Source organism: Dermacentor silvarum, chromosome 8, assembly GCF_013339745.2.
Source record: "Dermacentor silvarum isolate Dsil-2018 chromosome 8, BIME_Dsil_1.4, whole genome shotgun sequence".
Taxonomy (NCBI): Eukaryota; Metazoa; Arthropoda; class Arachnida; order Ixodida; family Ixodidae; genus Dermacentor; species Dermacentor silvarum.
The window spans coordinates 57,301,188-57,325,639 of record NC_051161.1 but is presented as its reverse complement, the minus strand read 5'-3'; the positions used below and the strand labels follow the sequence as shown (position 1 = coordinate 57,325,639).

The 24,452-nt window shown below is 49.4% G+C and overlaps 2 protein-coding genes and 1 long non-coding RNA gene across 3 annotated transcripts in view; 1 reads left to right on the top strand and 2 right to left on the bottom strand.

Annotated features, from left to right (window-relative positions):
• LOC125947657 (uncharacterized) overlaps positions 1–24,452 on the bottom strand; it is a 435,171-nt gene that overhangs the window by 99,935 nt on the left and 310,784 nt on the right. The window lies entirely within an intron of this gene.
• Positions 18,229–22,256, top strand: LOC119462667 (uncharacterized). Its single transcript, XM_037723975.2, has 3 exons — positions 18,229–19,114; positions 19,729–19,864; positions 21,822–22,256. The coding sequence occupies exons 1-3, from the start codon at positions 18,845–18,847 to the stop codon at positions 21,983–21,985; spliced, it is 570 nt and encodes a 189-aa protein (XP_037579903.1). The 5' UTR covers positions 18,229–18,844; the 3' UTR covers positions 21,986–22,256.
• Positions 21,823–23,127, bottom strand: LOC125947513 (uncharacterized). Its single transcript, XR_007468350.1, has 3 exons — positions 22,963–23,127; positions 22,804–22,903; positions 21,823–21,941 (listed from the first exon to the last, which is right to left on the bottom strand). It is a non-coding gene; the product is annotated as an uncharacterized LOC125947513 (long non-coding RNA).

Below are 24,452 nucleotides of genomic sequence, written 5' to 3'. Positions count from 1 at the left end.
CTTGGTTCTTTCCCTGCATCTACTTCTGGAAACAGATGGATTGCCGTTGCTACGGACCACACCACCCGATACGCGATTACACGCGCCCTCCCTACCAGTTGTGCTACGGACGTCGCTGATTTCCTGCTCCACGATATCATCTTGCATCACGGAGCCCCTTGTCAACTCCTCACCGACCGTGGCCGCGACTTTCTCTCTAGAGTTATCGATGACTTGCTTCGTTCCTGCGCGACAAAACACAAATTTACGACGGCTTACCACCCGCAAACCAATGGCTTGACCGAACGCTTCAACCGGACGCTAACTGACATGCTTTCTATGTATGTCTCGTCTGACCATCAAGACTGGGACGTTGCGTTGCTCTTCGTTACGTTTGCCTACAATTCTTCCCGTGATGATACCACTGGTTTTTCACCCTTTTATCTTCTGTTTGGCCGCGACCCCAAGTTACGTTTTGACACGATCATCCCCGATGCCGTCCATTTCCCCACTGACTACGCCCGCGATGCCATTTCCAAAGCTGACGAGGCACGTCAAATAGCTCGCCATCGCCTTACTACATCGCAAGGACACCAGAAGCACCACTATGACTCCCGTCATCGCGACGTTATCTACACTCCGGTTGCCCTTGTGCATGTATGGACTCCGACTCGGCGTGTTGGACTCTCCGAAAAATTGCTTTCTCGGTACTCCGGACCCTAGAGCACTGCACGGGCTCGGGCTTACCCGAAAGCCCGGGCCCGGCCCGGCCCGTGGGCCGGGCCGGGCCGGGTAGAGCAGTTTTTTCACAGGCTCGGGCCGGGCTCGGGCACGGCGTGTGCTTTTTGACCCGGGCCCGGGCCGGGCTCGGGTTTTTTGACGCGGGCCCGGGCCGGGCTCGGGCATTCGGCGAGTTATTCTCGGGCTTCTCAACTCTGAAAAACATGTATTTTTCGGTCTCGGGCCGGGTTCGGGCCGGTTTCGAGCCGGGCTCGGGCCGGGCTCGGGCTTAAGGTAAAGGGGTGGCGGGCCGGGCCGGGCGGGTAACGTAGACTATTTCCCGGGCCCGGGCCGGGCCCGGGTCTCGCCATAAAAGTTTTGATCCGGCTCGGGCGGGCCGCCCAATGTAAAAACGGGCCCGGGCCGGGCCCGGGCCGCAAAACTTGGCCCGTGCAGTGCTCTACCGGACCCTACCGTGTCTTAAGGCGTGTAACCGATCTCACTTACGAGAATGGCCCTCTCGCGTCTTTCTGTCCCTCCGTCTCGCCCCCTACAGACGTTGTCCACGTATCCCGCCTTAAACCCTACCACTCGCCCACACCACAGCAAGCTCCGTGACGGTGCTTCAGCGGCCGCGAGTCATGTCACGGGACTATTCCTCAAGAGGAGCGTCGATAAAGAAGACGTTTTTGATCTAGCGCGCTCTCGCCCATATGGTTCAGCGCTTCATCGCCTTATAAATATATTGTAAATACGTTTTACTGTTGTGTCTGCCTCCCCGTAACAATATGCTCAAATTAGAGGAGTGATCGAACATTCCTAGTGTCCCTACAATTGCTCCTTTCACTCTTGCAAAAAAATCACAATACCAATCGGGCTTGCATCGATTTCCGGCGTATAAACAGCGTTCTCCGGTCTGACGCCGATGTCGAAAAACATGATGTTCGCTGAAGTATGAATAAAAATACATTTTCCCCAGCTTAGTTTGACAAACGGATATTGGCAAGTGCCACTGGAAGAAACCGCTTTTTCAACAAAGACAGGCATTACCATTTGTTCTGTACATGCCATTCGGTGTTAAGACGGCTTCAGCAATTTGATAGCGAAGCTATATACCGAGTGTTTCAGCGAACACTTCCATAAATTCTTAGAGGTTGCCTGTGGCAGATACCATAGTTCTAATTAATGAGCTGGTCTACTCGAAGAGGCGGACATTACTTGCACAAAAATTGAAATGCATAATTGACTAATTAAGAAAAATTAGTAATTTAGTTTTTAACTAATTAGCTGATGGCCCATATTGCAATTTACAAATTGTAGCCGTGGAGTTCGAAAGGCGGATCCACTTATAATTAATTCTCAGGTTGACACCAGTTTCGAGACATTAATTCCCGAACTTGGCGGAGAAATGCATTGGCGTTCCAGTTCATTTTGTGCTTTAATGCATAAAGCGACGTTTTGTTATGAACCTAACTGGAACGCCAATGCATCATCTGTCCAGCAAAAAAGCTTCCGCCAAAAAAATTTAAGGTAAAAATAGCATATCTACATTGAAATCAGACACACAGCAACAACTCAGTAGGGCTTTTTCAAAAGAAAAAAAAAGTACAAAACAAGCATCAAAATCACATGACGGATGATAAGGTCCCTGTTGTCAGCAATCGAAGGCACAAAACAGCATATCTTCGTTACCATATCTTCGCCACGCAGAAACCGGTCTAGCCGCACAACCGAGCGCTTGTTTTCAAAAAAAAAAAAAAGTTGTCGCAGTTTCACCTGAAAGGTGAAGCATCAATTGCGATAGCAAATTTGTAGAGAGCTATACGGAGTAATGATATTAGCTTTATCAGCTGTATAAACTTGGACATGCAGCAGCACCGGCAACGCGCAGAACTGTTGTCGACGCCGTCGGCGTTTTGCCCGCGTTCGCTCAAAATGCGTGCGGCGTTGGTGACTGTTGCCGGAGCCTCTGATATAAATAGGCACTTGGTGCCGCAGCTAAACGTCGCCTCCCTTCCCTCCCCCTTCCCCTCCTCCCCCACGGCCTCTCGCGCATCGGAAGAAGGCGCGTTTGCTCTACATATATGGTGATTGTAAAGGAGGAAAGAGACGCCTACTTCTGCAGCCCTTAAGGAAGTACGGCGCAGAACGCGCGTTTGTTCTCCGCCGTGCGTTCACTCCCCGTGAAAGAGCGCGTCTCTCGCGCCCTTTCACTCGCACATACAGCGTTCGGCGGCGCGCGGCCACGATTTCATCTCCATTGACGTCATACGGAACCTCACGGCGACGGCGACGGCGACGGCGACGCCGACGGCAGAAATCTGCTTTTGAGTGTCCATATAATTGCTATCGCAATAAAATATTAAGGAGACGCATACAAAAAATGTCACAGTTTCGCCCTAAGGGCGAAGCAATGAATGCGATAGCAACACAGCAATGTCATACGAAGTAAGGTGAGCGGCCTTGGTAGCAATATGAATTGTAGTAAACATGAGCTGATTAAGTAAGCAGGTGTGCTGCGGCGTAAGTAGACCGACATGGAGAGAGACTCGATGACCACGAGAAGGCGCATGTGAAACGGTGGTGTTGATGAGAAGCGCTTACCGTGGGCAGCGCGTGCGAAGGGACACACCTGTAGTGCTGCACTGCCGATCTGGGCAGCATTGCATGTGTAGCGTGCGTTGGAAAATGTGGCCCGACTATTACTAACTGAATGAACAAGCGTGGTGTGAGCGCGCACAAACAAACATGAATAGATCACACTGAATGACTGCAGCCAACGACTGTCAAAACGCTGGCAGCGCAACGTACCTTCGCCCGCGCAGCGGGCGAAGGTACGTGCGGTCTATCCACGGAAACTGAGCGGCATAAAGGTCAGAGCCGTGTGGAGATAAGAGACGGTGCGGTCGAACGAACGACGAGCGCGGTTGTTGGAAGCGTAGAAGTGCCCCCCCCCCCCCCCCCATGCTCCCTCCGGCGCTGGCTTCCCGTTTCCTGGCTTGCGCGTGGGAGAGATAAGAGACTGTGCGGACGAGCGACGAGCGCGGTTGTTGGCAGAGAAGTGCCCCCCCCCCCCCCCCCCCCCCCCCCGCTCCCTCCGGCGCTGGCTTTCCGCTTCCTTGCTTGCGCGTGGGAGATTGAGTGCGTTCGCTCTCCGTGACAGCGCGCGTCCCCCCACGCTTCCGCTGGGGCATACGGTGCGCGGCGAAGATTTTATCTATACGGAACCTCACGGCGACGGCGACGGCGACGACGACGGCGACGACGACGCCGACGGCAGAAATCCGGTTGAAGTGTCCATATAATTGCTATCGCAATAAAATGCTAGCATGAAAAGTATGTGTAGCATACCTGATTGTGATGATTTGTCACTGCGCTGTTTCAAAGGGGATGCCAATAAATTATCATCGCCAACAGCGGCACATTCATGGCTACAGTCGTCCCCATGCGATTCACGCCAATAGAAACGCGTATGACAATAAAACGTTCCACAACAGCCGTTCCAATATACAGCACTTGAAACGCTCAATTATAATAAATCAGTCCGGGTTTCACATGGACATAAAAATGTCAGAGTTCCAGGACCAAATATAAACAAAGAAGGCTCTTGTGGGTGCACCCAGCACGGTGGAACACAATATAGAACCAATTCGGTCATTTACAGACATGACAAAAGCATAATCATTGCGTTTAGCGACATGATGGGGTTTTCATTAATAACAAGAATATTTTCATAGCGAGCACCCACGAAGCAATCAATACTCCAAAAAAAAGTTGTCGCAGTTTCACCTGAAAGGCGAAGCATCAATTGCGATAGCAAATTTGTAGAGAGCTATACGGAGTAATGATATTAGCTTTATCAGCTGTATAAATTTGGACATGCAGCAGCACCGGCAACGCGCAGAACTGTTGTCGACGCCGTCGGCGTTTTGCCCGCGTTCGCTCAAAATGCCTGCGGCGTTGGTGACTGTTGCCGGAGCCTCTGATATAAATAGGCATTTGGTGCCGCAACTAAACGTCGCCTCCCTTCCCTCCCCCTCCCCCCTCCCCCACGGCCTCTCGCGCGTCGAAAGAAGGCGCGTTTGCTCTACATATATGGTGATTGTAAAGGAGGAAAGAGACGCCTACTTCTGCAGCCCTTAAGGAAGCACGGCGCAGAATGCGCGTTTGTTCTCCGCCGTGCGTTCACTCGCCGTGAAAGAGCGCGTCCCTCGAGCCCTTTCACTCGCACATACAGCGTTCGGCGGCGCGCGGCGACGATTTCATCTCGATTGACGTCATACGGAACCTCACGGCGACGGCGACGGCGACGGCGACGGCAACGGCGACGGCGACGCCGACGGCAGAAATCTGCTTTTGAGTGTCCATATAATTGCTATCGCAATAAAAAAAAATCACAGCATATCCACGGGGTGAATGATGATGAGTGGGCGAAGCTCCGGAGGGAATCATCGGATCTCCCGCTTAAGGGGACGCTAGCACAAACGCGTTAGAAACGTGCAGTACTCTCTAGTAAGGGGGAGCGGCCGCAGCGTCTTACGCAGCCATTTACACATGCCGGAACGTGCACCGCGTTTGCCGACGCCATCACATGACTGCTGAGAGAGTATACCCCCCGTATTCATAAACGCTCCTCGACTTGAACTTGACTTGCCACCGCTTTGGGCAGCGCGTTCGAAACGCGTTGAAGGTAAGGCGGAGAGGCCACAGCGTCTTACACCAGCTTCTTACACGGGCCGTAACGCGCCAGCACAAACGCGTTAGAAACGCGCTAGAAACGCGGCCTTTCGTTAATGTTGGGTATTTATTGCCATCGTGGTGCGTATGTCCATGTCCGCTTCGTGGCGTAGTGGGCTAACGCCACACGCTCGGAAGCGAGGGGTCCCTGGTTCGATTCCGCGCTACGGACACAACTTCGGAATTTTTTTTCTCATTTTTCTCAGACTGGTTACACACTACTACTACGACGACGGGGACGGAACGGGTGCCGCTATAAGGAGATTCGCCCCTACCAAAAAAATTGACAGCAGATCCACGAGGTGAATGATGATGAGTGGGCGAAGCTCCGGAGGGAATCATCGGATCTCCCGCTTAAGGGGACGCTAGCACAAACGCGTTAGAAACGTGCAGTACTCTCTAGTAAGGGGGAGCGGCCACAGCGTCTTACGCAGCCATTTACACATGCCGGAACGTGCACCGCGTTTGCCGACGCCATCACATGACTGCTGAGAGAGTATACCCCCCGTATTCATAAACGCTCCTCGACTTGAACTTGACTTGCCACCGCTTTGGGCAGCGCGTTCGAAACGCGTTGAAGGTAAGGTGGAGAGGCCACAGCGTCTTACACCAGCTTCTTACACGGGCCGTAACGCGCTAGCACAAACGCGTTAGAAACGCGCTAGAAACGCGGCCTTTCGTTAATGTTGGGTATTTATAGCCATCGTGGTGCGTTTGTACATGTCCGCTTCGTGGCGTAGTGTGTTTTGATCATGCAGAATGCGCTACGCCACGAAGCGGACATGGACAAATGTGGGCTAACGCCGCGCGCTCGGAAGCGAAGGGGTCCCTGGTTCGATTCCGCGCTACGGACACAACTTCGGAATTTTTTAACACGAAAGTGTTTTATGCCGGGGTCCACCAAGACTTCACTGACGTATTTCCGTCACGGAAATACGTCATAGAACATAATACAAAGAAAGAAACCAGAAGAAAAAGTTCCACAAACATGCAAAATTTGGAAATCGAACCCACGACCTCTCGGTCCGCGACGATAGATCGCCGAGCGTTTAACCCATTGCGCCACAAACGCATTTGCAGAGAGCTACACAGACGCGCCTTATATATCTAACACTCCTCCGTGTACCCGCGCTCTTGCTCGGGGCGGTGCCGCCGCCTACGAGCAGAAAAGAGAAGTACTGCATTATGACACTAACGCGCACCGACAGTGAACGCTTCGGTGGTCTCAGCACTACGACGCCTCGATGCCAGCATTCGAAGGGACGCTGGCATCAAGAAGCACTACCAACGCCACCTAGGTGGCGTTGGTAGTGGCGTTCACCGTACTCAGCACAGCGGAGCGTGGCCTCCGCAATTAGCTCTGAAAATGTTTCTGAAGTTGATCGCGGAGGCTGCAATTACGACGCGCTGTACGCGCTGATTTGACTCGGTGACGATTCAGTTACGTGCTTTGTCTTGCGCGTTGTATTAGTGTGTCAGTTACGTGCTTCGTCTTTCGCGTTGTGCTAGCGTGTGCAGCGTAGTGCAGCTTCCATATGCACGACGGTTGCTCATGGTCATCGACGTTGGTAGTCGTGATGGAGGAGACGTGCCACCAGGCGTCAGCGTGGGTGTATCAACGCCTAAGGGCGTTTTAGCCACAAAACACCAATAGACATTATATATCAATGTGCAATAAACATTACACTACTTCTGTGAAGACACGTTTCACTTTCGTGTTCTATACCGATTCCTATATAAGAGGGATCAACCACATTTTTTTCTCATTTTTCTCAGACTGGTTACACACTACTACTACTACTACGACGGGGACGGAACGGGTGCCGCTAAAAGGAGCTTCGCCCCTAAAAAAAAACAAAAAAAAACAGCGCAGGCGCCGCGGTGTGTGATCGCCTGGGGTTCCGTGACGACTTGACACGCATCTCCGCCGTACAGAACGCCGCAAAGTAAAGCAGTGCTCTCGACGTTCTCGCTCGTGCATTCCCCGGACAAGCCGTGTCTGCTTTCGAGGTGTGCGGACCTTGGCCAAGAACGTTTCAAGCATCAAAACAGAAAACATAAGCGTATACCACAGTGACCACAAAGCAGTGGCGAATGTCGTTGTGCAAGAAAATAAATTTCGTACACTGCATTTTACCGCGTATTCTTTTCTTTCATAATTCATCTGGTGAGTCTCAACAGCTTCGCTAAAATGCACCTTCAATGCCTGGATTGGACCTAAATTTTTTACGCGGCTTATGATGACTCTGTTAGTGGGTAGTGAAAGTCCTACATTATATAGATAATGTACTCATTTCCATTCATACGCGGAACGAGCACCTACAGACGCTGGAACAACTGTTTGCCAGAATACGGGCGCTTGTTTGACATTTAAGCCCCAAAAGCGTGACATTGGAGCTGTGTCTATCACCTTCTTATGTCCTACATTAGGAACTGAAGAGATTCAACCGGTGAATGATTTGGTAGAGAAGATTTTGAATGCTCCTCAGCGCAAAGTCAAGAAACAAGTTTGGTCATTTTTAGGTCTTGCTGGCTACTACCGAGATGTGATCCCACGCTATGGCGAGAAGGCGCAGTCATGTTTGGAAATGACTAGAAAACGAGAAAGCTACCGCCTGCTTTGGACCCCGGAACAAGAAGCAGCTTTCGAAGGTGTCAGACCTCCATTAAAAAATTTCTACTCTGCTCCGACGCTTCCCACAAACTAGAGTGTACTAGACAATGGTCGAGTGGGCCGAACGGCGCTCTCCCGCTGAGGCGCCGGGTGTAACGCACAGCACGCTAACTGGGGCTATAGCAAAGAGAACCCCAAAGGAATAATGCTAGCGGACCTAGTGGAAAGACGCGGCCTACACCAGCTTACACAGCCAGATATCTCCACACGCATCGGTAATATTGTATCAAAAGACACGTGGCCAGATGTGACATTCCCAAACATCGCAAGGAACATGACATGACCCGCCGTGGTTGCTCAGTGGCTATGGTGTTGGGCTGCTGAGCATGAGGTCACGAGATCGAATCCCGGCTACGGCGGCCGCATTTCGATGACGCGAAATGCGAAAACAGCCGTGTACTTAGATTTAGGTGCACGTTAAAGAACCCCAGGTGGTACAAATTTCCGGAGTACCGCACTACGGCGTGCCTCACAATCAGATCGTGGTTTTGGCACGTAAAACCCCATAAATTTTTTTAGCATGACATGGACGAATCTCGGAGAGAATCTTGCCAGCGACCATTATATTTTGAGTGTATCGCTCAGTGCGGCCAGAATAAGGAGGGTGATCGGGAAAGCCACAATCTCGGACTGGGTGAAATTGCGCGAAAGGCTAGACATTCACGGAGATCTGAGCGACTTCAGCACATGGATAGCACAAATCAAAAGGGCGCACGCGGTGGTAACTAAGGAAATTCAAACAAACGCTTAAACTCCTGCGGTCGATAGACACCTACTTCATTTGTGGGATGCCAGAAGGAGCCTCACCAAACGTTGGAGGAGACAAAAACTTAACCCAAAACTGAAAATACGTGTAGCTCAGCTAGCACAGCAAGCTAATGAGTATGCGCAACGTATGAGTGACGCCAACTGGAGACAGTTCACTCACTCGCTCAGAGGAAAACTGAGCACTAACAGGACAGGCACATCTTGCGAAGCATGATTGACCCCGGAGGTACAAGAACAGTGGCGAACAGGACACCCAAGACCTTTGAGAGCGAGTTGATCATGTTTGAGAACAAACATGATCAAGGAGATATATGTCGGGCACAACCTTATCACACAGCTGCTACACACCAAATACAAAGGAACACGGCAACCTGACTTAGACGCACCCATAACCTTGGAAGAAGTATACGAGGGGGCTAAATCATTCCGGAAAAACACCGCTCCAGGAAAAGATCAGGTTACCAATTCCATGATCAGAAACCTGAGTGACGCAGCCCTAACGCAAATCGTGGACTTCTTGCGCGCGAAAGTCTGGAGTGAGGGCGGACAACTCGCAACAGAATGGAAAGAGTCTAATATCACCCTAATACCGAAGCCGGGTAAACCCAGGGATATCCATAACCTAAGACCAATTTCGCTGACGTCATGCGTGGACGAGTTGTTTGAAAAAGTGATCTTAACCAGACTATCCAACTTTATTGAGACAAAAAACCTTCTACCCAGCAACATGTTGGGCTTCAGGCCACACGTATCACCTCAGCACGTGTTCCCCCTTCTGAAGTACGACGTCCTGCACCCAATCAGAGGCTCGAGTGACAATTCTATGCTGGCGCTCGATATCACGAAAGCTTTTGACACAATCTCACACGACTCGATCATGGAAGGTCTGGAGTCCATAAACTGTGGCCGCCGCATATACGCGTACGTTAGATCATTCCTAACGCGCCGAACGGCGACAATATAGGTCCGACACTTTCGACCTCCCAAACAGAGGCACCCCGCAAGGAGCTATGCTTTCTGCTATCCTCTTCCATGTGGCCATGCGTAAGCTCGCCATTTAACTACAGGAGGACCTAGATTTAGGCATCGCTATTTTTGCGGACAACATAACCTTTTAGACGCGAAGAGGGTCGTATGCGGAAAAACAAGACACACTATAAAGAGCAGTAAACAAGATACTGGCTTTCACGGACGGAGCAGGGATGAAATGTTCGCCTGAGAAGACCGAGCTGATCAGAGTAAGGGCTAAATACGCTAGAAAGAACGATATTGTACCAATAACCATCCACCTTGATGAACGTCCCGTCAGAGAGGTGAAAACGCTGCGCATTCTGGGAATGTGGGTACAACACAACGCAAGCACAACACACACCATCCAAAAGTTGAGAGGAACAACAGGGAACGTAGCCCGTGTGATAAGAAGGATAGCTAACAGTGAAGATGGGCTAACTGAAGTAGAAACGATTAGACTGGTCCACGCCTTTATAATTAGCAGGGTGAAGTACGCACTCCCGTACCAAGCACTAGCAAACCAGGAAATGAAACACTTAATACAATCATAAGAAAAGCCGTCAAGGCAGCGCTTGCATTCCCGAAAGTTCTAATAACGAGATAGTCGAGAAACTGGGCCTCTACAACACCTTTGAGGAATGCGCGAGCGCGGTCCTCATACCTCAAAGAGAGCGGCTCAGCTCAACGAACCAGGGACGTGCAGTTCTAGAAAAGCTGGGTTTCACACCGCGACCACTATACTGCGACGAGGATACAGTGCTTCGGGACAGGGACACGAGATCTCATACCACGGTGGCACCGATACCAAAGAATATGCACCCAACATCATGCCGGTAGAAGTCGAGCATGAGCTGTATCCCTGCGGAATCGTTTTGGGAAAGACTCGGCCGCGTACTACACAGACGCTAGCAGAGCCAGTAGAGAGACTCACACGCTAGCGGTTACCCAACAACAACGCATCATAATGGCCACAGTCGTAACTCGATCCACGTGCGCGGCCGAAGCGGCTGCAATAGCCGTGGCCATTGCAGACACGGAACACAGGAACGAGTCGGCAGTCATACTGTCTGACTTGCAGACGGCATGTCGGCTGTTTCTCAATGGGACTGTACCCAAAATTGTACGCAGAATTCTGGGACAAACCCTGAAAGAACACCACGACATTATCTGGTGTCCGGTTCACGAGGGCTTGGAAGGTAACGTTGCGGCAGACCGTATAGCTCGAGGATCCCACAACCGAGCTGCGGCCGGGCCTTGCGCGGAACTTCTTCCAAGCGCTCGTGATATTCTTCTACAACAACGGGAGGAACGCAGAGTCTGCGGTCATCCACACAAGGCCCTTAACAGACAGCAGAGTGGGGATTGGCGGCGCATTCAAACAAACAGCTTCCCCAACCTGCATCAACTCAGTAATATAAGTCCAACTAGATTTCTGAATGTCTGTCCATGGTGTTCCAACAAACCCACACTACAACATATGACATGGGAGTGCCTGGAAAGGCCTTCACATATTACAAGCCCATACATACTATCACAACCACTCATGCTAAAAAGGCAGTGGGGGGCATAACTTGCGGACGAGGGACAGGAGAGCCAAGTGGCTCTCCTGGACCAAGCCCAGCGAGCCGCTCGCGCCCGTGCGTCAAGGACTAAGGGCCCAACCACGCTCACCTAATTTGTCTTTGTGAAATGAAGTTTCTTTCCTTCCTTCCTTTCAAAGGGGAAGATTTTCTAGTACACTAAACCTCTCATGCACAACGCTTCCCAAATGCGTGACCGGCGTTTCCGTGAACTGTAGCGCCAAGATTTCACTCTGCAGGAGAGGCTCGTGCAAGAATTATTTGTCATTTCCCCTGTACACTACACTTGCTTTTTCTTCGTCTTCTTTCTGGGGTTTTACGTGCCAAAACCAGTGCTGATTATGAGGCACGCCGTAGCGGAGGGTTCCGGATTAATTTTGACCACCTGGGGTTCTTTAACGTGCACTACAACGCAAGCACACGGGCGTTTTTGCATACACTTGCTTTGTTTGTGTGGTGTTTGTACCCTGCAGCTGCCTCGCCTGCGTGCGCACTTGCTTTTTCAAGAGCGCGCGCAGGCGATGCAGCTGCAGGGTACTTTAGCATTGCGCGGATGACTGAATAGTAATTTATGCCGTCGCCGTGAGAGAGTGCACCAGAAGGCTGCAAGTGAACGAAAACAGTACCAGCCTCTTCTCGCCTCCTCTTTTCAAACGCGTCGCTGATCCTATCTGCCTTGCGTTTTCGTGTGAACACCGAGGGCCCAGCGTCAGGCTTTAGGCGGTGCCTTTTGAGCGGCATGCCAAGGCTTTTCCGCACAGCCGGGCTGGTCACATAATCATCGTCGACGAAGTGGTCCGCGCAAATTATGTAATTTTTTAGAGGTCTCCTGGCTGGGCGTGATGGCTGGCAGGCACGTATCCAAGGTTTACGCACCTTCTCGTCTCTGGGAAACGTATGCGACAGCGTGTCACGACTGACGATGCTGTTATAACATCCTTGGCCACAGCAATGTCTGGGCCTCATTTCTTTCCACCGTGACGAAGGTGTCAATACCGAGCGACGCCCACAGGAAGGCACATGTAAGACGCACCACATGTGTGGAGTGCCGAAGGGGGGGGGGGGTTGTCATGACGTAAAATTGCAGCTTCTGCCGGCGGCCGCTTGGGGGCAAGGCGCAACAGCCAATTGTCAAAAAAAAAAAACACATTTCTCGTGCTTTTTTTTTGCACAGCAGCCTGTTGTGTTCGTCATTTTCCATCGTTGAACTTTTGTTCTCACGCAAAAAACCGCCCGCAAACTATTGTGTCCGTTTCCCTTTAACACATTCTTGATTTATTGCGCTTCGTTCACAATGTACAGAAATAACTAAAGTAGCTTACTTTGTGTACATTTCAGATGATGAAGAAGAAGAGGAAAGGAATGTAAAATACGCAAAAGTCCCTCCGTCATCAGGAGGGCCTTCAGGAGGAGGAGACAAGACAACAGGAACAGCCAAAGACGAAAATACGAGGTCTCAAGAAAGAAACTCTACGATTACACAAACACCTACAAGCACTGCAACCATAGCAACGAAGATGACTAACAAAGGCGCTTCACCCACCCCAACACCTCCTAATCCGACCACACCCAAAAGAACCCCGAAAACTCCAAAAAGCATAACATATAACGCAACCATGAGCACTCCAAAAAGCACACCTAAAAGAACCCCGGCACCTACAAGAAGCCCTACACCTAAAAGAACCCCGGCACCTACGAGGAGCCCTACACCTAAAGGAACGCCGGCACCTACAAGAAGCCCTACACCTAAACGAACCCCGGCACCTACACGTAGCCCTACACCTAAAAGAACCCCGGCACCTACAAGAAGCCCTACACCTAAAGGAACGCCGGCACCTACAAGAAGCCCTACACCTAAAAGAACCCCGGCACCTACACGTAGCCCTACACCTAAAAGAACCCCGGCACCTACAAGAAGCCCTACACCTAAAGGAACCCCGGCACCTACAAGAAGCTCTACACCTAAAAGAACCCCTACACCTAAAAGAACACCGAAAACTGCAAAAATCACACCTAAAGCAACCCCGACCTCTACGAGAAGAACCAAAGCCCCCACAGCCCTGATTTCGATGACCAAAACTACAACTACGACTACGATACGTAAGTGAAGTATTTTTTCATACTATAAAATATGCAGCGACAATGAGTAATTCACAGCTGATCAGTTTCAATTTTTTTCTTCACCGCATAGTTCACTGTCCCCATACGTGGAGTCAGAGGTGTTTGTGCTTAAGTCCTGGGGCCTCAATAAGATGTGTGCCTCCTACATATTTATTATGACAATAGTTAGGGTTACAATAATTCTCTGAAGCATTTTATTTACTCATGTTTTCCAGGTCAGACATCGTTAGCTATTGCCGTTCTGGCTGGAGTACGTAGAGCAAGTCAGAATCTCATCATGCATGTTTGTACATTGTACTGTTGTCGATTGTTATGTATTTAGTGGATGTTAGCGAATTTTCTTCCATTTAGAATGTTTACTTTATGTTTTCAAGGTATTATGGCATCCGGTATTCACTTAATCTCCACTATCATTTAGTGAGAAGTTGCGAAGTGTTCGAAACAATGGAATATTGATTTTAAAACATGCACAATCGATAGTTTTGGTTTCGGCAAACAAGTCGCATTGCCAGTGACACGGCTCGTAGCCAAGATAAGGTAAAGACGAACAATTTGTTTACAGTGGCTGACCGATTTTTCGGACTTGCTCACTTCTTGGAATAGACCTGGTACAACTCCAAGTTTTCAAGTTGGCCAATGTAAACTACACAAATTAAATACAAGTAGTTTTATTGGCCGTATGAACTTATGTAAACATACGTTTACTGAATGAATTAGCACGCATGGGGTCACTCGCGCACAGGCAAATATGAACAGATCTGACTCGAAAAGCATGAACACAAGCGGTACAATGCTGGTGCGGTTAAGAACCCTGGAAGAGAGACTTGAATGCGTCCTGCTGCTACCTGAAGTACTTCGCAGTGCCTCTACTACTTTGTGCTGTCTCCATGACTAGACGCGCTGGAAGACAGCGTGCTTCAAGCCAACCGCAATCTCGGGTAGCCCTCACCAATGCACCCGCCGCTGATTACGTCGTAGGTACGCCGCGTCAGCTGCGCGGAGAGCCATGCGCAATGACGACCGGGCAAGAGGAAGAGACGCGCGCTCACCTACGCCCCTCTCCCGTCCAGCTTGACCACGTTGCCGCGCGTTGACAATCCGGCGCCCCTCGCACCGGCTTGATCAAGTGTACTGTGATTGGGCGGGAGGAAAGATGGTGCGCATCAAGCAACCGTCCGTCTCGACTCAGTCTCGCACGCTTTCACTCGCACGATTACCACATGGCGCGCGGCATGCAGTACGATATTATCGAAGTCTGACTTCATACAGAACGCAATGAGGACGGCGATGGCGAAAGCGAAAATTTTCTGAAGTGTCTGCGTAATTGCTATCGCAATAAAGAAGATCTCATAATCCCGGCCCTGCGAAAGTGGTTGTCCAGCGAAGCGGTTGAAAGCCACCAATACAACTGCTGAGGGGGTTATTGCGTTATTGCTTTAGAGTAGTGGTAGTAATGGTAATTTTGAGTATTTAAAGTAGCGGTAATTTTAGAGCACGCCACCGCTAGTCGTATTGCCCTTTCTATTTCCGTTTGCTGCTGATCGTATTCACGCTGCTCCTCAGGAGTCCTAACGATGTACTGCAACTACCATGAAATCAGTTGCAAAGCTGGTTCTTTTATCTACGAAAGGCTAGTGATGTCACGCACCCCGTCGCAAGCTGCCGTCGCCGCGGAAGTTTGCGCAGCGGTAATTTTTGCCGTGAAACGTATGGGGAGAGAGCTACATGCTTCACATTAGAGACCTTTAGTTTGCTCGGTTATCCGGTAACCGCTGACGGACGGGGGTTTTACCGGAGGGGCGGAGGCGTAAATTGGTGAGCGGCCTTCATGGTGCAGCCACCTGGTGGCGCAGATCTCAGCAGGCAAACACAGCTAATATTGCAGTAACCAAGTGTATTTTACATTCCTGCTGGTGTATATTTTCGGCAGCAGTACGATTACGCTGCTGCCGAAAATTTACACCTGCAGCGAAGTAGAATACACTCAGTTACTGCAATATTAGCTCTGTGTTTGTGCGATTGAGCTTTGCGCCACTAGGTGGCTGGGCACCATGCAGAACGTTCACGTTCGTGCCTCCGCTGACAACGGTGGTATAATCATAACTCAATGACCACAGCATGGTTGCGCTAGAATTACGAAGAAAGAATTACGTCGAGGGAACGACGAAGGCAGCCGGATGACGACAATTGGATGACGACGACTGCATCACGATGGGGTGACAACGGCATGACGAGAGTACGATGATAAAGTTAGAATGGGGATGATGGAGCGACCACGACAGCATCATAACGACAGTATTACAACGAATGCATGACGACGATGGCCTGACAAAAATTTGATGACAATGGGATGACGACCAGTGTTGACGACGATTGCGTGTTGATGGCGGCATGACGAGCGTCGGATGACGAAGCTGGAGTGACGGCGTGGAACGACTAAGACAACATCGCGACGACATCATGACAACTGATGCCTGACAGCGACTCTCTGACGATGCCGCAATGACGACGGTGGCAAGACGCAGACGCAGAAGCAATGACATCAACTGAAAGACAAAAGCAGTATGACGACGACAGCATGGTGACAATGAGGTGACGTTTCTAAAGTGATGATACGAATGCTAATCACATTAAAAATGCGTGGTTTCGCCCGAAAGGCGAAGCGTCAATTGCGATAACAAATGAGTAGACAGCTATACGGAATAAGGATAGTAGTTTTAGCGGTCATATAAACTTGGAAAGATTCGTTTACTAACAGAATTAACAAGCATGTTTTCAGTGCGTACAAGGAAACATGAACACATCCCATTCGATGACCGCGGATACTCGTTGTCAAAATGCTGGCGTGAGCAAACGCGGCGGCAGCAGAAAGCGAAGTGAATCTTCGTGCTGTCAATCGCTTCAACGGATACTCAGCAGCGAAAGCGCAGCGTCCACGAAAGTACGAGCCATCTGCAGATCGCATGGGAGCGGCCCAGACATCACTTTTTTCCGTGCTCACGTTGGTTTCGACGGGAATTCAGGGCGCAGGCTCCTTTCCCAAGCGTATCACCCCTGAAGGAAGCCGAACGCCAGGCCGGGGCACACTTGTAGCCATTTGAACCAGTGGGTGCGCGGCGGCGGTGGAAATTGAACCCACAGCCTCCCGCAGCCGAGGCGGGCGTTCTACCACTAGGCCACGGCTGCGGACGTGGATAGATAGATTGATAGATTTAAATGTGAATGATTGCATTCCAGCTGACGCTGTCAGACTCACTTCTGTCATACAGGCATAAGGCAGTTAATTATTTGTGAGGTTCTATATTCTAAAACCACGATGTGATTATGAGGCACGTCGTAGCTCATGAGGGAATCCGGATTAATTTTGACCACCTGGGGTTCCGTGCACCCAATGCGCGATACACGGACGTTTTTCCATTTGACCCCCATCAAAATGCGGACGTCAAGGCCGGGATTCGATCCCGCACCCTGGGGCTTAGTAGCGCAACGCCCTAGCCACTACGCCACCACGGCGGGTAACAAGACTTTAATTCAGCTGACATAGGATCTGCCTACAGTTGAGAGTGTCTTTTTATCTTGTGTGATCGGGCTCTACTTCCTCTTTATTCCTTGATCCAGCCGGGAATATGCACAAAAACAACATTCCGGCTACGCGAATAAGTTACGCACGCAGTTCTTTCTTTCTCTAGGTTTATTAAAGGCAAATTCGGTACAAAATTGCCTTGGGAGACATGGCTAAAGGCTGAGGAAATGCCTGACTTGGCCGTGCCACCCTGGCAGCAAAGCAGCGACAGGATACAGTGGGAGAAAAAAATAATAATAATAAATGCATGCTTATGCTGTACAGGTCAAAACAGAAAAGCGATTTTATTGTACATACAGTAATTATTCAAGCGGATAAAGTCTTTGGATTGGCCTAATCGCAGAAAGGCCTGCTTCTAACTTGATTTTGCAGAAACGTATGTGACCATGGGAACTTTGGCACTGTTCTAGTGCCTTTGCAAGCTTTCATAGCTGGTGTGATGTGTTGTCGGCATGCACGACCACGACGTTTCCTCCTTTCGGCGCTGGGGTTCATCTTGTATCGGCAAAGTGAGCAGATCGTTCCTGAAACAGGTTTTATTTTCACCGCCTCTCCCAAAAGCTTTCTAAAAAGAGCTGTTTTTAGGCGTGCCTAGAAATGGAATCTGTTCCTTTAGAATAGTCGGTGACTTCAACGGTCTCATACGGAATCATGGTCAGCCTTCGTCCAAGCACAAGTTCGGCTGGCAAAGCGTACAGTGTTCTCCAACATAGGTTTCGATGAACGTCAGTTCAGAAGAACTTTTTTGGAGATTTATTGCATTGTAACAAATTTCACTGTACCCGCACGGAGTTCCTTGGGCGTACAATGCGTACAGTACCATCCATGTCACTAAGGGGCATTGGCTGCAATACATCTCCATAAAATTTAGTTTGTGTTGAGGTGTTCATAGTGGCTTTCTTTTCGGAGATAAATTGGTGGAGTCACCTTATGTCGGCCGACACATTCTGAAAATATTGTGCGTTGTCCGAGTAGATCAAGCTAGGTAACGCGCTTCGAGCAAAAAGTCGCCACAAGTACAGTACGAAGGGCTCAGACGTCACTTTGGAGACTAGGGGTGCGATTTTGTACGCGTTCCAAAATGGAACGGAGGCGTTCCGTTCCATCGAGCCGCACACGATTGGTCAATTTGAATCGTGACGAACGCCATGACGTCAATTGTGACGTGAACCGTGACGTCTTACTGCTGTCAATCATTCCGTGTCGTCTGCTAACGGACGAACGCAACGGAACGGTTGCCGAGTCCGTCCGTTTCGATAGAACGGATTAGAACGGCTACCAGACGACTTGGATTGGATTAAAACGTAAGCGCTTGGGACAGTTAGCCTCTTTCGTATCCGGTTCAATCCAAATCGGGAATCCCAACAGTTGGAGAAAATGGCGTTTTCTTTCTCTGCCGTGTCTTTTCGTGTCGCCTGTGCGGCTGCTGCAGTCGCGCAGAGACGATGACCCGAGGTAGATGATGCATTTAAAGAGTTGACGGAGGAAGAGTTCCGGCAATATTTTCGTCTGTCCAAACGAACAGTGCATCGCTTGTGCGACGAGCTTGACTCCATCATTGGATGCCAGCGAGCCAGTGGCCTTTCCACAGAAAGGAAGGTGTTGTGCGCGCTGCGATTTTTCGGCACTGGAAGCTTCCGGAGGAGCATTGGTCGCGAGGAGCAAATAGGCATGGCGCAGCCGGCCGCGAGCAACACCATCCAGGAGGTGACGGAGGCCATCATTTCCGTGTCTGCCCGGAGAAAGTTGGTGGACTTTTCATTGACACCGGCTGCCAAGGATGAGGCAAAGGCGGCGTTTGCGCGACGCGGTGCCATTCCAGGCGTGCTAGCGTGCGTCGACGGCACGTTGATCGCCGTTATGAAGCCAGAGGGACTCAGCCCGGCCGACACGGCGAGCTTCATGTCGAGAAAGGGTTATTACGCCCTCAACGTCATAGTCGTAAGTACCGTTGGAATGTTTTACTTCAAACTGTAGTCGCCATTTTTACTCGCGCATAGTAGCAATTGTTCAGTTTAATGCCCAAGCTGGCATAACTAGTAATGTAACGATTAAAAGAGGACATGCGGGGTACGAGCTCGTTGAAGTCTGACATGTCAGCGGTAATGATGAGTGCCATGTGTTTCTGTGCATGAGCCGTTTGCCGTACCAAAGTTGTGTTTTCGTTCTGGCGTGCATACACAATGGAGTTGTGCATTTTGGAGGTATTTAGGAACATGGGCAGCAGTCGTAGCAAAAATCGATACACTATAGGGAAGATACGATGGAAGCATTTTGAACAGGGAAGTACTTACAACCATTGCATGGGCTGGATTTGGCATGTATGGGTGTTCTTGCGCAATTTCGTGCCCCAAGTTTTCATTTAGCGATCACTTAGTGCAAACCATAGGCATGCGCACAAAGGGCCCCAAATGCGAAACCCTGTGCACGCCTATGAGTGAAACAGTGTAGCTGCTTATACCAGCGTAAATGTATGTATTGTTTTCTGCATATGAATGGCAAAAAGAGATTTTGAGCATATCTGCACTGCTATTTTGTATTGCTCCTCATTGCAGGTGTGCAACTCGGAACTTTGCATCCTTGTTGTGGACCTCCGGCTCCCTGATTCGGGCCACGACTCTTGGATGTGGCAGCATAATCCACTGTGTACGCGCCTCGCCGCACAACTGCAGCCTGGCGAGTCTCTGCTTGGTAAGTATTCGTAATGTGTACCCCTAACTAGGGCAGAGCACTTTAGTTCGTAACAACTTTGTTGATAGTCACAGGAATATTGATGTCACAGGAATGGTGAGCTTTCATAACACATACATAATTTATTTATACAAATTGCAATGCCCCTAGGCTATCACAAGGCTGTGTTTGTACAGTGGAAAATACATTAAAGAAGTTGTATACATATCAAGTACCCCTCCATACGGATGGTCAATGTTTCCAAATCAAAACATCCGACAGATTATGATAATTTAAACACAAACGAAGTAAAGTTATACAAAAATCCTTCAAAAAGAATGCCACAGCCGTGGACTCGGAAACAATTGTACCCTCTTCACTGTGCAAGAGGCTCCAAGGTTTGCATAAACCTCGGAGACTCTTGCACAGGTTTGCATAATTTTCATAAAACACAGCAGAATGATCGCAACCGCCACATCCTGTGCATTCGGGCGCTCGGTGTACATTAGTAGGAACGATGCAATATGCTTGCTAGCCACCTCTTGTGCTAGGTGTATGAAAACTTCCATGCAAGCATGAATACGCAGACGAGGCAAGCAAGTAAAGCGTAATGAACGCGGATTCAAGCACAAAAGAAAAAAATCTAGCACTGAGTGTTGTGACATTATACTCGTCACATCATGTCTAAATGGGTAGACGTAAATTAACGTGAAAGCACAAAAATACAAAGGTCAACTTTATTACATGCTATGACGACAAGTACAGAGGCCAACACACATCTCTAGAACGCGCAAATCATGTTTGCAGGACTGCGCTGGCGAATCTGATGACGACATGTGGCACAAAATCTGCTGTATGTGAGCTTGCATGACTAAATGTACAGTTCCCATTGATTTTTATCGACCTGGTGGTCGGCTTAAGCTTAGGTGGCTGCTTTGGCCCTCGCAAGTGTGTTCTAGACATGAGTGTTGACCTCTGTACATCATGAACCTTGTACATACAGCATGCTACACGTAGCAAAGCATGTGAGAACATTGCAACATGAGCATCACAAAATTCGTTTTCACCACGGCAAATAAAACTTGCAGTTACATTTAAGTGACCTTGCAAGAAAGTATGACTTTGACAGGTATGTCCATTCCCTTCTCAGTGTTATGAGTCACTGACCAGAAGCATTCATTTTTCGACAGCAATTGCAGTGTGATGCTAAAGAACAGGTGAATCATAATTGTAGAAATGGTGAGTGCACTTGCCAGCTGTAATGAAACATAAATTACATACAACATGAATAATTAGCTCTGCAATCTCACAGCACCCAGAACGTGTTACACTTAAAACTTATTCTTGCTCACTTGGAACGAAAACTAGAGGAAACCAATCACCGGCGTGTTGCAATGATGATGGCCATTTTCATTTGTGAAACTATGCAACTTGCAGAGTGACTAGTTTGGTGCTCTGAAAAAAGACCACATTGTAGTTGTACCTTAGCATCACTGTGCTGAAATGAACATATCACAGTGCAAACACTATGCGGTAACGCTTCATAATGAGTGCAGTAAGCTACAAAACATAGTGAAGCAATATAAATATCACAGTACAAAACCCATACACAGAAATCGACAACTACTTGTAATGATTCCAGTGTCTTCGAAATGTGTAAATAAAGAAAGCATGCTGACGTTGCAGCTGGATTAGTATAAATAGAAAGAGGTAAATACTACGATACAAAAATGGGTGCACGCATTACACCTTTCGTCCAAAAAATCCCCTTGCATTACTCATACAAGGCAACAATGAAACTTAAACAGTAAAACTCAAAATGAAGCAACAATAAGTGCATAAAATGAAAGTGAAGATATAAAACTCAAAGAACAATAAATAAACAAGATAAATTGAACTCATAAAACAATAAATGACTAAAATGAAATTGAATAGGTGAAAATAAACAATAAATTAATTCCTCCTTTCCTTGTTGCAGGTGGCCAGCTACGACTAGTGCCAGGGAGCGCACCTTCTCCAGTATGCCCTCCTGAGTCGCTGCCGTCCTCTCTGCCGCGATGGCGAGCCGGGTGGTGGATTGTTCGATCCTTCGCAGCACCTGAAACGAATAATTGTGGTGGAATTGTTCATATGAGTTGCTGATTACTCGCAACCAGCTCATCGCTGGAAGCTGTTGTTGTCAAGAATTGCAACGTGCACAACAATTGCCCACCTCCCTCGCTGTAGCCACTGTAGTGTCTATCCTCCTAACACATCACATATCCTATGGCAATGCCATCCAAAACTACCCCCCTTACCCAAACCTTCATCCCTCCCATCTACCCCTTCCTCCGAGTGGCTGACCGCCGCAACCACCCTTCACGACCAACGATTCCTTGGGGACTTCATCGGCCTAGCGCTGAAGCATGCCGCAAGCGACAGCCCTGGACTCAGGGCACTGATGCATTTTTTATCGCAGAATAAAAAAAAGTGATTTCTCTCTCTCTGTTGAAGAGCCACTGGCCTGATGGACATCCTTTGGCAGTGTCACGCGTCATGTACAAGTTATGCCCTCTTCGTTTGGGCAGACAAGGACCTGTTGGAACAACTTTTCAGTCATCTACTCAAATTCATCTCTTACCACCAAACAACCCTTTTCAGGGCCAACCAACCTTTTGCCCGGCTGTTGATCGTTGGCAAGATAGGATACCGAGTCCTTAATACAACGCATATTTCTTATTTACATCAAAAGTTGGCTTGTTTTCCAGATTCATGATTCACTTATGATAACAGAGCATAAATAATATTTATGTCCTTCACGTAAAATGACACCGAAGGATCTACCAACCTAAAGCTTCCGACGCTATTTTCCTGTTCACCAACAGTGTCGCGTTCTGCTAAAGGTACCACTTAGAGATAATGGCAAACTCTAAGTCGGCACCGTTCAGGAACGCATGATATTACGCCGGCAGTGTGCTTACCTCTTGGTAGGGTAGGTCGGTGACGCCACGGAAGCGGACCGCGCCCGTCAGCTGGAGCACTCGGCCCCGGAAGCCGGGTGCGCGACCCCCTCCAGTGCTTCTGAAAATACACACCAATGTCGAAGGACAAATCGCCCGGACCATTCGACGGTCACTCACATTTGCTCTTGGGCTATAGCGGTAGCATCGCGGCGGGCCTCGTAGACCTGCTGCTTCCTCCACTGGTCGACCGTTTTCACAACGGGCCCTTCCGCGTTCAGCACGTCGGCCAGCTGCTGCCACAGCTGTCGTCGGTCGACAAGGCTGAAGCCCGGCCCCAGCTCGCTGGATCTTAAAGCCAGCTGGAGATGCGGCTCCATAAAAGCGAGCACTGTCTCTCGCTGGCCCTCGGAAACGCGCGGTCCCATAACGGGTGCAGAAGCCGACACGTTTTCCTACATGGCTCTCCGCACGTAACGGCTTGACCGAACCAACCGCTTCAAAACTCGCGCCGTTTGAATTTTAATAGTGGTGGAGACAGGCATACAAGCATTGCTTGAAACGGGGTAGTGGATAGCGCCACCACTAAACGTTTCGCAAAATTGCGACACCACCTAGCGCCATTTCAAGACATTAACCGCAATAATTTGTTTAACTCGTTCCTCATTCCAAACTGAATCTTTGAAAAGCAACACCAACACATTTTGCTACTCATTCATAATAGCCAGATATTTCTCAACATGTTAGAAACGCTTCTAAGTATGTTATACGGTCCCCAAGCAGACGTCAAAAGCGTGACGCAGGCGTCCACTTCGCTCATTGGCTCTTTGCTTCCTCTCGTCCTCGCGAACATGGCGGACCGCCTATTTCGTGACGTAAAGAACGAACCGCCTCCGTTCCATTTTGGAACGCGTACAAAATCGCGCCCTAGCTCGAGATGTGCAGCTCCTGAATTGGCGCACGTAAAAAGTGCAATGTAATTGTTCGTGTTTGCAGTTTCTGTTCCTGCATTAACTTGGAAATGAGCATTGTTTGCCAAGAATGCCGAAAAAAGTTGCATTTTCGCCTGAAACGATAGCGATAGCAAATTAGTAGACAGCCTATACTAAGTAAGGATAATAGATTGCTCGGCCATATAAACTTGTAAACATTTACTAACTAAACTAACAAGCATGGCGTTACTCGCGCACAAGCAAACATGAAAATATCTCACTCGATGAACGTGCACGCTCGCTGTGAAAACGTTGGAGTGAGAAAGCGCGGCAGCGGCAGCGAGTGAATTCACCTTCGTGCAGCCTCTCGCTTCAGTGCGAACTAAGCGGCGAGAACGCAGCGCACACGAAGCTATCAGCACTCGACGGACTCTGTCCAATGCATCGCAACCTATAGATAGATAGGGCGCGCGCAGACGCGCCATAAGCAGCCGCCGCCGGAGTAGAACGCGCCTCCCCCACTTCCTTCCCTCGCCCCGGTGCCTCGCACGCGACGGATGACGCTGCGCTTCCTCCCCTCTTTCATGCCTTGTGTGCGCGAGATCGAGCCACCATCTTCGGCGCACCTTTGCACGTTTTCACTCGCGCATACAGCTTACGGCGCGCGGAGACAATGTTATCGCCCTTGGATTTTATACAGAATATGTCGGCAACGGCGACGGCAGAAATGCGTCTAGA